Consider the following 12,580-nt stretch of genomic DNA (forward strand, 5'->3'; position numbering starts at 1 on the left):
ACTTCTAAAGTTTAAGTAGCTTTCTCAGAATGCCCTTTTATTTTTTTAAAAAAAAATAAAGCAAAAATAAAAACAAACACAAAAATCTTACCAAATGTGCTCGAAATACTTCATTTGAAAATACAAATTAATAGAAAAATAATCAATTTATAATTTTATCTTTAAAATATTATCTTACATGTAAGTCGAATTTATTATAAGACAGAGTACATTTTTTAGCTTATTTTTTAAAAAAATAATTCAGGTATTACAGGAAAGTTTTTGCATAGAAGTTTGTGAACAATTGCTCCTAAAGTTAAGGGCATGTCAGCGGCGGACGCAAATGTTTTAAGTTGATGGGGCACAATCGAACTTGAAAAAAATAAAGATTTATGTTTATCTCAAATATCACCAAGTTTGTCATCATTTTTATCTCCAATATCATTTTCATCACTTTTATCTGGTGATCATCAAAATAAAACGTATATTTATGTTTAAATTATTTTTCCATCACAATCAATCCAAGTGAAAAGTACAAAAATCACAACAATTCTCAATGTTACATCATCAATCGCACTCCAGTCCAAACAAAGACAAAAATTACAGCAAGAATCTATTATCATAAAATCGCCAAAACAAGATAGAAATTGGAGAGCTTAAGTGATCCCCAATTTCATTTGATAAGAAAAACAAAAGAAATAATCAAAAAGAAATAATTTACTGAAGAAAAAAGGCATATAACTTTTCATGAATGAATCTTTTACGTTCTTTAAAAAATTAAAACTTCATTCAAAGCTTTTAGATTTTCTGGGCTCGGGTTCCTCTGCTTCATATCTGATTTCTTTAAAATAATAATAATAAATAAATAAAAAATAAAAAATTGGTGGGTCAAGTGACCCACCAGGACCCATTGTGGGTCCGCCAGTGGCATGGCACACATGTCAAAGCTCACATTCACAATTTGCACCATAATGTAGCAACTTGCCTGTTTGGTTCAGGGTTCACGAGCACACTTTTCTATTCATACAAGTGGCTACATTTGGACTCAAGTGACCGAAATAAGTAATTTTTCTTAGATAATTTAAAATTAAGTTTGTCTTACTTTTAAGAATAATCAAACATGTCTCATGAGGATGAATTAAACCCTAAACCATCCTCTAAGAAGTTATATTTTTAGAGAGGAAAATGTGTATGGGACGATTATCAAAATTCCCTCTTATTATTAAATTTACGTAATGTTGGATCGTACCCTTAACGTGTTGGCTCGACTATGAAGACCATTCTTGAAATTTAATTATCTCATTTGAGATTTTAACAATTCAAATTATTAATTTTAACTTTCTTGGCTCTCCTACGAAATTGAGTCTTGAATCATCTTACAAAGACAACCTTAATAGAAGTAACGCATCATGTTACTTAAAGTTATTAATATCATGTCCATGTTTGGTCCCAATTTTTTAAAACTCATTTTTATTTCTTTTAAACTCATTTTCGACTACACTTTTATTGGAACTACAATTTTTATCAACTTTTTATTTACACATTTAATCAATTTTATTTATTATTTATTTTTTTATCAAAATATTGTAAAATCTGATTTTTTATCCTAACCAAACGTGGTTATATCTAAAGAATAATTGTGTTTGCAGTCGCCCTACGTGACATATATGCGACGATTAGTGATTTGATGCATGATGTAATGAAAAATTACCATATTAATGCATTAAATAACTAACTGCAACATATATATATCACGTATGAGAACTACGATAATGAATGATTGCAAATAGCATTACTCATATCTAAATCAAATGAAATTTTACTATACCGTGCATTCATGCACATTTCACGCAGCTTCAAGGTGAAAACTTTTAAAGTGAAAAGCATTGCTTAATCAATGCAATCACTTCAGATTCCAATTTTCTCTCTGAAATTTGTATATAAACCCTCTCTCGGTTGCCTTGATCATACATACTACAAACCATACATTTCCCTTTTCTCTCTAGAAATTCACTAGACCAGTAGACCCGCTTTTTATTTTTCTCGTTATGGCTCCAAGTTTGAGCAAAATTTCTCCAGATTCATTGGGGCCAATTGGTTGTGCAAAACTATCATCAATAACTCATGAAGGTTCCCAATTTCTTGCCAATGGCCATCCTGTTCTCACTCACGTCCCTCCCAACATTATTTCCACACCATCTCCGTTCATTTCCAAAGACTTGACGACCAACGCTGTAGGCTGCTTTGTCGGCTTCGACTCGGACGAGTCGAGAAGCCGACATGTTCTGCCCATTGGGAAGCTCAAGAACACAAGATTCATGAGCATATTTAGGTTCAAAGTTTGGTGGACAACTCATTGGGTTGGCAATAGTGGGAAAGATGTAGAACAAGAAACACAGTTGATGATTCTTGATAAATATGACCATGGAAGGCCTTATGTTTTGCTACTTCCACTCATTGAAGGACCCTTTAGGGCTTCAATCCAAGCTGGCGCGTACGATGATGACGTGGACATTTGTGTGGAAAGTGGGTCTACAAAAGTCTGCGGTTGTACATATAGGAGCTGTATGTATATGCATGTAGGTTTTGATCCGTACAATTTGATCAAAGATGCCAGGCAAGCCATTAGGGTCCACTTGGGTACATTTAAACTTTTGGAGGAAAAGTGCCCTCCGACTATAGTGGACAAATTTGGTTGGTGTACATGGGATGCATTTTACCTTAAGGTAAGATTGTAAAATTAAAGTGTTCTTCCCTCTAGCAAGTTAAATTTTTAGTCGAGATGTCTAACATAATACTAAAGTACTCATCATTGCCTATTTTTGAAAATCGTGCACGCATAAGATATTTAATCAAAAAATGAATATATGTAGCATCTGTTTAGCCCCCACCCCTTTTTTTTTTTTTTTTTTTTTTGCAATCTCATTTCTCCAACTTTGGGCCCCTTAGGTCGAATATAGGGAAAAATTTATGACATCTGATATTCCTCATTTGATTTTTTTTTTGAGTTGCACAATATAATATGCACTACATTCCATTTTTACCCTTGTGTCTACTTTTATAACACATTAATGGGTTGAGGGTAATGGTGTAATTTTCCATTGACCAATAGAGGGTACTTTGGTCCTTCACATTTCAAGAGCTCCATTGAATGAATCTGACAAATGTGTTGACAGTTTACAATTTTTAAATGCGCGTGTTCCTGAAGCAAAATGTGTTATGGTTAATGAATCATTTGATAGGTACACCCACAGGGGGTGCGGGATGGGGTCAAGGCCCTAACAGAGGGGGGATGCCCTCCAGGTTTAGTCCTTATAGACGATGGATGGCAATCAATATCCCATGACGATGATGATCCCAATCAAGAAGGCATGAATAGAACATCAGCTGGTGAACAAATGCCATGCAGGCTAATAAAATTCCAAGAAAATCACAAATTTAGAGACTATAGAAGTCCCAAAATGCCTTTCAATAAGGGCATGGGTGCCTTTGTTAGGGACCTTAAGGAAGAATTCAAAACCATAGAGAGTGTTTATGTATGGCATGCATTATGTGGATATTGGGGTGGGATTAGGCCTAATGTCCCATGTATGCCAGAATCTATGGTTATTAGTCCTAGGTTGTCTGAGGGTTTGCAGATGACAATGGAAGACCTTGCGGTGGACAAAATTGTCAAAAATGGAGTTGGACTCGTCCCACCAGATAAGGTGTACCAGATGTTTGAAGGATTGCACTCTCATTTGGAATCAGTTGGAATTGATGGAGTCAAGGTCGATGTAATACATGTAATCCCTCAAACTCTTGGCCTTTTCAGGAAAGATTATTTGGGTTAAAAATATGAAATTCCACTTTTGTTTCTGAAGTAAATTGAATTATGCTTAGTATCAACATTTTTTTTAATGTGCAGTTGCTGGAGATGCTATCAGAAGATTTCGGGGGCCGAGTCGAGTTATCAAAAGATTATTATAAAGCCTTAACAGCTTCAGTGAGGAAACATTTTAATGGAAATGGTGTTATTGCAAGCATGGAACACTGCAATGACTTCATGTTTCTTGGAACAGAAGCCATAGCTCTTGGACGTGTTGGTATGTATAAAAAAATATTCATGATTTTTATACGACATCCAATCAACTTTACACCTCTAACACTAAATATGGTATCTTGGCACATGCAGGGGACGATTTCTGGTGTACTGATCCCTCGGGCGATCCAAACGGGACCTTTTGGCTACAAGGTTGTCATATGGTACACTGTGCCTATAATAGCTTATGGATGGGAAACTTCATACAACCAGATTGGGACATGTTTCAGTCTACTCATCCATGTGCGGAATTTCATGCTGCCTCAAGAGCCGTTTCTGGAGGGCCAATTTATGTAAGTGACTCAGTTGGAAAACATAATTTTCAATTGCTTAAGAGCCTGGTTTTGCCTGATGGATCCATATTGAGATGCCAACATTATGCTCTCCCAACAAGAGATTGCCTGTTTGAAGATCCAATGCATGATGGCAAAACTATGCTCAAAATCTGGAACCTCAACAAGGTAACCCTTCTTTAATCTAGTCCAATCCAGTGTACCCAAATTTAAATATCTTCAATTTTTTTTTTTTTATGTCATTTGGGGTTGCATTTTCACCAGTTCACAGGAGTTCTTGGAGCATTCAACTGCCAAGGAGGTGGATGGTGCCCTGTGTCCAGGAGAAACAAAAGTACGAGTGAATTTTCAATCAACTTGACTTGTTTGGTAAGTCCAAAAGAAATTGAATGGGGACATGGTAGAAATCCAATTTCCTTAAAAGGAATAGAAATATTTGCTGTTTACAAGTACAAGGAGGGAAAACTTAGGCTCTTGAAGACTTCAGAATACCTCGAAATAGCCCTTGATCCGTTCGACTATGAGCTTTTCGTGGTTTCTCCAGTGAAAGTTTTATCAAGAAAATTGGTGCAATATGCCCCTATTGGATTAGTCAACATGCTTAATTCCGGGGGCGCGATTCAGTCACTTGGGTGTGATCATGTCGAAGGTATAGTTCGAGTTGGTGTTAAGGGCAGTGGAGAAATGAAGATTTTTGCATCTGAGAAACCTCGATCATGCACCATTAATAGATTAACCGTTGATTTTAGTTACAACGATCATGTGGTTGTGGTTCAAGTTCCATGGCCTGATTCATCAGATTTATCAGTAATCGAGTATGTATTCTGAAGTTCAATAGGAACTCAGTCCCATGTTCAAGATTCTTATCTTGAAAATCTTGATATAGGCTAAGAAATGTGAATAATCAAATGGACGCGAAAGAGCTTCCAATAATTAATAATTATGTACTCTCGTTACAACAAAATCAACTAAATATAGAAAAGAAAAAGAAAAAAAGGTACTCTATCTAGAAATTCATGCAGCTGGAGCGTAATCGTAATCAGCATCATCATTGTCATCATCTTCCTCTAAAGAAACTATAGGATCACAGTCGTAATCTCGACTATCAATGCTGCTGCGACCATCAGCGGAACCGTCGCTGCCACCACCGCGAAGCCTCTAGTAGATTGAGCAGCCAATGGTGGTACGCTTGGAATTGAGGGACATTTTTCTTGATGGTGGTGAATTGGCTGGATGGAGATTGTGGGGTTGGCATAGGGCAGGCACGTGGTGAATGTGGTGTTTATGTGCCAGAATCGAAGCAGATCACACTTGGCGCCACCATAGTCCGCCTTGGACCACCCTCTAGAAGACTGGTCATCTTATACAATTGGAATTGCAAGTGGAAAATCCAAATATTATGTGAAAAAAATCACTAATTGGGTAGATGTCTGGGCTGTGTGTGTATAATGTGTGGATGGTGGGGTTTGGGGTAATACTTATGTGCGTTTTGGAACAAAAATCTCAAAAAATTAGCACATGATGCGATTTTATGGACCTGTAGAGCACTGGTGCTATTATTCCTTGACCAATTTTTTAATTCTAATAAAGATGTCTAATTAAAGCTCTTTAGTGAATAATTTTACACGTTAATCATCTCGACTCACAAATCTTGAGATATCAAACGTGTTGTAATATATAAGTCAAGAAAGTAAATGAGCACTTTATCTATCTCCACTGACATCAATCCTAATGAGCACGTTGTTAGAGTTTATAAGTATAGTCAACAATTAATTTTAATGACATATTTTATGTAACGCACAACTTTCAACTAGATATTTCATCTACTTTTATCAATTATATTTTTTTTTTATCTAAATTAAATAGAGACAATCAATCCACCGTCATGTCAGAAAAAACCAAACTCCGTGAACAAGCCCTCGAAAGACTCAATTAGATTTGGTCCAATTTCTTTCTAAACATGCTCTCAAGACATATCTTCATCTCAAAATGAACCACGCTACATTTCGATCGAGATCTCGTGACACGTGTGTCTCCCTCCATCCTTCGAAAAGCTTTAGCTAACTGTTCATAGCAAGAACCTATATAAATGGTTTAAGGTAAAGGCCGATGACATTTTTTTATTCTTTCCTACGATATTCACTCCAAAATTATTCTCTTTATAGTACTAGTCCTCACTCCAGAGGAGAAAATGAGCACTCAAGTCCCTCCCTTCTTGCAAGTATCGAGACAGTGTTGAACCATTGCTAGACGTAAATCTCCGCTGGAAGAAAAACTTGACGGCTTGGAACCATTGAATAAATCTTGGTTGTTAAAAAGAAAAAGACTTGGCCATATTCAAAGAATTTAACCACTGGAAGAAGTGATTTACCCCAACAAAATTCTTCAATTATCGTGATTTCAACTACACGTTCACACAATAAAATATTTCACGACTCAAAACTTTTCCCTGCTATTTAACCATACATCCTTCGAAACTCACGATTAAAAAAGCATTTTTGAACAGGAGCTTAACCGTACAAGGGTAAATATTTTTGGTTACAACTATACTTTCACCTAAATTTCCGATGGTTTATCTGCTGTAATTTTTCCAGGTGGTAGTAAATTCAATAAATAGTTGAAGAGCAATGTCAATTTACAATTTACTTTCATAGATTTTCCGAACCCATATCCAAACTTTGAGTGTGAATTTAATTTCACATGGAAGTAATGATTTTCCAAAGTCATATTCAGGCAGTGAGGTTTTCTCAGAACATGGATATAACCGATTCTCCAGAATCTTCATATTTTGACGAAAATAAAAGAATTCTTTAGAAAATATGCAGTAAAGAGAAAATTCCCAGGCTCTCTTCTCATAGAGTAGCGAGCTCGTAGCATAGTCCGCACTATACTCAGTTTTATTTAATTGAATTACTGATTTCAATCGAAATGGTACTCCATTTTAATTTGATTTCATGTTACATTTATATATTTCTCTGATGCAACATTATCCCCAAATTACACAACATTCACATACAACCAGGAATTATTACTCAGACACAGAACCGACTGGATTGGACAAGCTTAAAGAAGAAGAAGAAAGGTATTCTACTATTCTAAGGTCTCATTACATCTTGAGTCTTCCGGCCGGTTTCCCTTGCCTTGTGTCCAAGGTGTCCTGCCGTCTCTTGAACGTGCCGCTTCGCCTGATCCAATTGCTCCGGCATACTTCCACTCATTCGTCTCGTGTAGTTGATGAGCCAAGAGAGAGAAGAAAGTGCAGTTATCCCAAAGGCTCCTGATGTCAAGAACCCAACCACCGCCAAGCAGATAGTGAGTACAGCCGGGACCAAAACTGGGCTGAAAACCACGAACAGTGGTGTCGTGAGAGCAAGCCCGATAAGGGAGCCGGCGAGAGTCAGCCCAGCAAGGCAAAGGAGGACGCCGCCTACTGGTAAAAGAGTAACCACCGCCAAGACTTGTGAGGTTGAAGGACGACCCAGATTCTTCTCTGCCTGGTGGTGCTGCTGGTAATCCGCCATTCACACGGTGGTTAAATGAGATGAGCTAGCTAGATTTGTGTGCATAAGAGAATTGATTGTAGAGAGCGGAGCGGTGGAGTGTATATAAAGAGAGAAGAATGGCGACGCGTGGAATGAGTGAAGACAGGTGTTTGTGTATAGTGTTTGCATGGAGATATGACTCAAGTTGTTGAAATTATTTTTTCTTGCTTTCCCAAGGTTAGTTTTGTCTTTTTCTCCATCCAAAAATTTCAAAAGCATATAGAGAACAAGCAAGGCAGAGTTTGGGCCAAGACAAACTGGAGTCTGAAGAGCAAATTCGGACCAACAAGGAGCTCTGGAGCAGGTCTAAAAATCATGCCAAAACCAACTTAAAGGGCTGCTCTCTGAGAAAAATGAAATTTTCTAATTTCAGGACAAAAGTTTAGGTAGCGGTTGATTTGCATTTTTATTTTCCATTTTCATTTTCGAAACGATTTTTAGTTTTCCCCGAAAATGGACCGTTTTCCGCGTTTTGAGCGTTTTGACAATTTATAATTTAAAACGCTCAAAATGATAAAAAGTTCTTTTGCGTTTTCAATTATAAATTTTAACTCGTTTTCGAAAACGAAAAACGGAAAATGACCCGAAAACAGCAAACCAACCGCACCCTTATTATTTTAGGCTCAAATGGACAAATCAAGAACTTGGTTGAGTTCACTTGTAAAAACGGGCTTAGGACATCAGGCAGAAGTCCTAATTAAAAGTGTTCTAAAACACAAGATGGGCAAATTAGCAATTGACAGGATAGCAAATTAAAACCAACAAAATATTTAAGGAAATGATGGTGACACTAGGAACCTCTATCTACTTTGATATCACGTTGAATTCACCTCCACTAAAAGTTAAGCTTTTAAACAAGGTGAAATGTCTACACCCATTTCATGAACAACTTTCTCGAATTTCATTGACATATCTGACGATATCATAATATTTCAAGGTACTAAAATCGGCTCATCTATCCCAAAAAACACACGAATTGCTTCATAAACATTGCCTATCATAGAATAAGCGTTGACAAGTGCACTATTGCAAATAAATTCCATTCTTAAACCAAAACAATCACTTTCCTATGAACTGTCCTCAAAATCGTCTATATTCCTCCCTTCAGAACATGCACGCAAAACGCAAACAAATGTGAAGTTGTCAAGCTATGTTTCTCAAGTCAGCGTGTGCTTATAACAGCATAAATGCATAAGAAAATCGGTGGGCCTGTGCAAAAGCTCGAATTCTGGAGTTCCACAGATAAATGTTCCGTTGAGGTGCATAAAATGGGTCACGAGAAAGGTCGTTTTGGATAACGAGTGAGTCAAGATCTTGGTACTTGGAACAGTTATTTGATAATCCTGTTTTACACGGAAATTAGGGGAACCTTTTTGATACATTGAAATGTACAATACTAAGGAGTGTCAAAATAGAAAAAGAAATTAAATTTTTTAACCATTTTACTATAAAATGTTGCCAAGTACTGCGCACCAAAAACATGCTGCCAATGTGATTTTCAAGGGGACTAATAACCACAAACTAAATTTAGTATTATACATAATTTTTTTTTAACCACAATTTAGTACACCAGTGATGACAGCATGCAATAGTAACTCTGTCTGTCTTCATCTCCGGAAAAACTTGGACAAGAAGTAAACAATGAAGAAACACAAAAGCGCAAAAAGAACCACATGCATTACATGGTTTGATCCTTCTCTGATGATGCTTTTGTTGAGTCTCCTCATGTTGTTTTTGACCCCTGCCTGAGCTTTGATCATTGTCATTTGCTGTACAGGCAAAATAATCAAGGAGAGAGCATTTTATTAATGACCAAACAATCCAAAACTATTTTACATCTAATATTACATGAGTCAAGGATGATAATACAATAAAACAATAGCAAATAATATCAACCAGCAAAAGAAATCAGATACTGATAAATGAGATCCTTGAATAGAAAAAATGTTATTTCCATTAGAATTTTTCTAGATGTACATTGTTGTCTATATTAAGGAGGTCATTCCCCCCGTGTCAAAATCTGGCCAATGATGTGAAATGTGTTCGGAAAATCAAAGGTATGATGGGTGCTGTGTGGATGTCAAAGTTAATGTAAACAACAATGTACATTTAGCATGTTACTTTCCATTATATGACTTCTTCCTGTTATCATATCAATGTACATTGGTTCTAGCCCATCAAACTATGGAACTTCTATTTGTCAAATGACAACCCTTTAGTTGCATTTCCTAGGCATAAATGTATTTGATAAGTAAAGTTTATGAAACGGGGTGCTGAAAGGACATAACCCTTACACTTTGGAAAATTATCAGCAACAAGAACAAGTCAAGTATGGGGAAAAAAAAATTCCTCTTCCAAGAAAATAAAGAGTGTCATCACATATAAAAAACAATTTTTATAAATAAATCCAAAACAAGCTCAAAGTATTCCCCAGGTAACATTTTGCATTTTTCCCCCTCTTCAAGGAATTTCATGCGATTTTATAAATAAATCCAAAACAAGCTCATAGTAATCCCCAGGTCGCATTTTGCATTTTCCCTCCGCAAGGAATTTCATACTGCACCATCTAGTCCATTATAATTCGTTGGATTCATTTTGTTTTTGACTTGATTCAGCCCTTCATTCATCTAGTTTTTAATCTGTTGTAAGAAGTGCATTTTTTATGGAAAAGGTTCACCAAGTTGATTATGGGAACAGGAGTCATCAAGTATAGCATTAACACACTATATTACCACTTGAAAACCAATATGATCATTCATTCTTTTTACCTAAATGTCTTGACAAGTTGGATCAAATTCTTTCCAAAATGGAAAGGAAAAAAATCTTGTGAATAGTAGCAGTTAGAAATTATTTCTACATAAAATATCAAGTACAAATGGTTGATAATGATAATATTGCTACCACGCAATCCACAAAAAAATCCAGCAATCAGACGAAGCAAAAGTTCAATTCAAACTCAGGGAGTGCGCAGTGGATAAAATACCAGCTGATTAAGGAAATCATTCTGGAACTTTGCTTCTGACTCAATCTCTTGAGCTACCTGCAATATTGTTTGTGTTAACAAGAATCCAGAAAGATAGACAAAATTTAATATGGTGTCGAAAATACCACATGAACTCACTGTGCTCATGTGTTAGCAACAAGTTGCATATTGAGTAAAAGCTAAGTGTTCCCAAATAATGGAGCGAAAAAGAAACTCTAGTAAGCAATACATTCATATAAATGTTTAAAAAATCCTCAAAATAAGCAACCCAATCATTTAATATTAAACAATCCACAAAATAAGAAACCTAATCATATAGTAGCAATGTCAATAGTAGCAATGTCAGTAGTAACAATATCGATAAGGTGGAAACCAAGTAAAAAAATTAACTTCTAGAAGAGCAGCAACCAATATTTTCATCAGATTTACCAAATGGGCAGGGTAAATCACAATAACACAGGTAGGCAGCATCTAATGGACTTAACTGTGAATAAGCTGGGAAAGAAGATAACTTAGTTACCTAACCTCACTTTACCATTAATTTTCCCTTGACCCTCATTATTTCTTCCAAATTCGTAACTTAAAATTAAAGAAATTCAAAGCCCACAAGATCTTGCATCAAATTTCTAGAACAATGCATTTATCCCATACGTGAGCAAAGAACAAATTTTGATCACTCAAGAACTGGAATCCCATTCTCCTTATAACATTCTTCTTTAACCAAACACCCACTCCCCTTTCTTGGTTTCAAGCAAGATGCATCTACTAAAACTGTTTTCATAATAAAAATAACACAATGCATCATAAAATCAGAGATCCAGAATAATGGCAAGAACAATATGCTATGTGGTCCATTCTGTTTAGAGGGAAGGACACACATAAATTCCAGAAATGACGTAGAAGGTATTATCTTTGTATTTGATCTAAAATTTTGGGAATAAGGCTTGGACCAACAAATTTATTTCATTTTGCCAAATTTATAATGAATTGTTCTTTGAGAAATACATGCGATCATGCGATATCATACACCGCAAAATCTATCTCAGAAGCTTCACGTGTATTAAACACTATAAGATGAACACTGTCATAAACCCTAATTGCAGAGAATTTCCCAATTATAGAGATTTTTTTAACATCAACTCTCAATTTTAACAGAGTTAATACACATTCACATAGGCATATATTTATGACTTTATCCCACGCAGTTAGGCAAATACACTCTCGAACATGCGTATATATTGATAATTCGAAACATACATACACACGTATAGATATTTCAAGCACTTAAAAAACACCTTACGTCTCTGAGTTGTCGAACTTGCTTGCGAAGACCGGTGACCTCCTCATCGAAGTCGGCATGAATCGGATCAATTCGCAACTGAATTTCATCAGAATTACCACCCACTGCCGCTGGCCTCGTGCTTAATCCTTGTCTGTTTCAATTATTAACATTAAAAAGGAATAATAATAATAATAATAATTCTTAAATCGATAAAATTAATTTCATGAAATACCTCGATCTGTACGAAGCAGCCATCGATTGAGCCCGAAATTATGAAATTGTGAAAAATAAGGAGAAGATTTGCGTAAATTAAGAACGGCAGAATAGGGGTTTACAAAGGGTTGTTAAACGGTTGGGGTTATTTTTGAATTTCCCTTTTTCTTGGGCAAATGTATAAGTGAGGGCTATAAGCATTTGCAA

General features: G+C 35.9%; 3 protein-coding genes across 3 annotated transcripts; 1 reads left to right on the forward strand and 2 right to left on the reverse strand.

The window, feature by feature from the left end:
- Positions 1-1,967: 1,967 nt before the first annotated feature.
- Positions 1,968-5,914, forward strand: LOC111410848 (galactinol--sucrose galactosyltransferase-like). Its single transcript, XM_023041461.1, has 5 exons — positions 1,968-2,705; positions 3,222-3,764; positions 3,887-4,064; positions 4,154-4,521; positions 4,618-5,914. Exons 1-5 carry the CDS (start codon positions 2,028-2,030, stop codon positions 5,179-5,181), a joined length of 2,331 nt encoding a protein of 776 aa, XP_022897229.1. The 5' UTR covers positions 1,968-2,027; the 3' UTR covers positions 5,182-5,914.
- A 1,340-nt stretch (positions 5,915-7,254) lies between these two features.
- LOC111370188 (oleosin 18.2 kDa-like) lies at positions 7,255-8,218 on the reverse strand. The gene has a single exon (XM_022995109.1). The coding sequence runs from the start codon at positions 7,872-7,874 to the stop codon at positions 7,449-7,451; it is 426 nt and encodes a 141-aa protein (XP_022850877.1). The 5' UTR covers positions 7,875-8,218; the 3' UTR covers positions 7,255-7,448.
- Positions 8,219-9,366: 1,148 nt separating this feature from the next.
- Positions 9,367-12,580, reverse strand: LOC111410927 (bet1-like protein At4g14600). Its single transcript, XM_023041552.1, has 4 exons — positions 12,393-12,580; positions 12,179-12,311; positions 10,879-10,935; positions 9,367-9,664 (listed from the first exon to the last, which is right to left on the reverse strand). The coding sequence occupies exons 1-4, from the start codon at positions 12,413-12,415 to the stop codon at positions 9,503-9,505; spliced, it is 375 nt and encodes a 124-aa protein (XP_022897320.1). The 5' UTR covers positions 12,416-12,580; the 3' UTR covers positions 9,367-9,502.

Source organism: Olea europaea, chromosome 1, assembly GCF_002742605.1.
Source record: "Olea europaea var. sylvestris chromosome 1, O_europaea_v1, whole genome shotgun sequence".
Lineage (NCBI taxonomy): Eukaryota > Viridiplantae > Streptophyta > Magnoliopsida > Lamiales > Oleaceae > Olea > Olea europaea.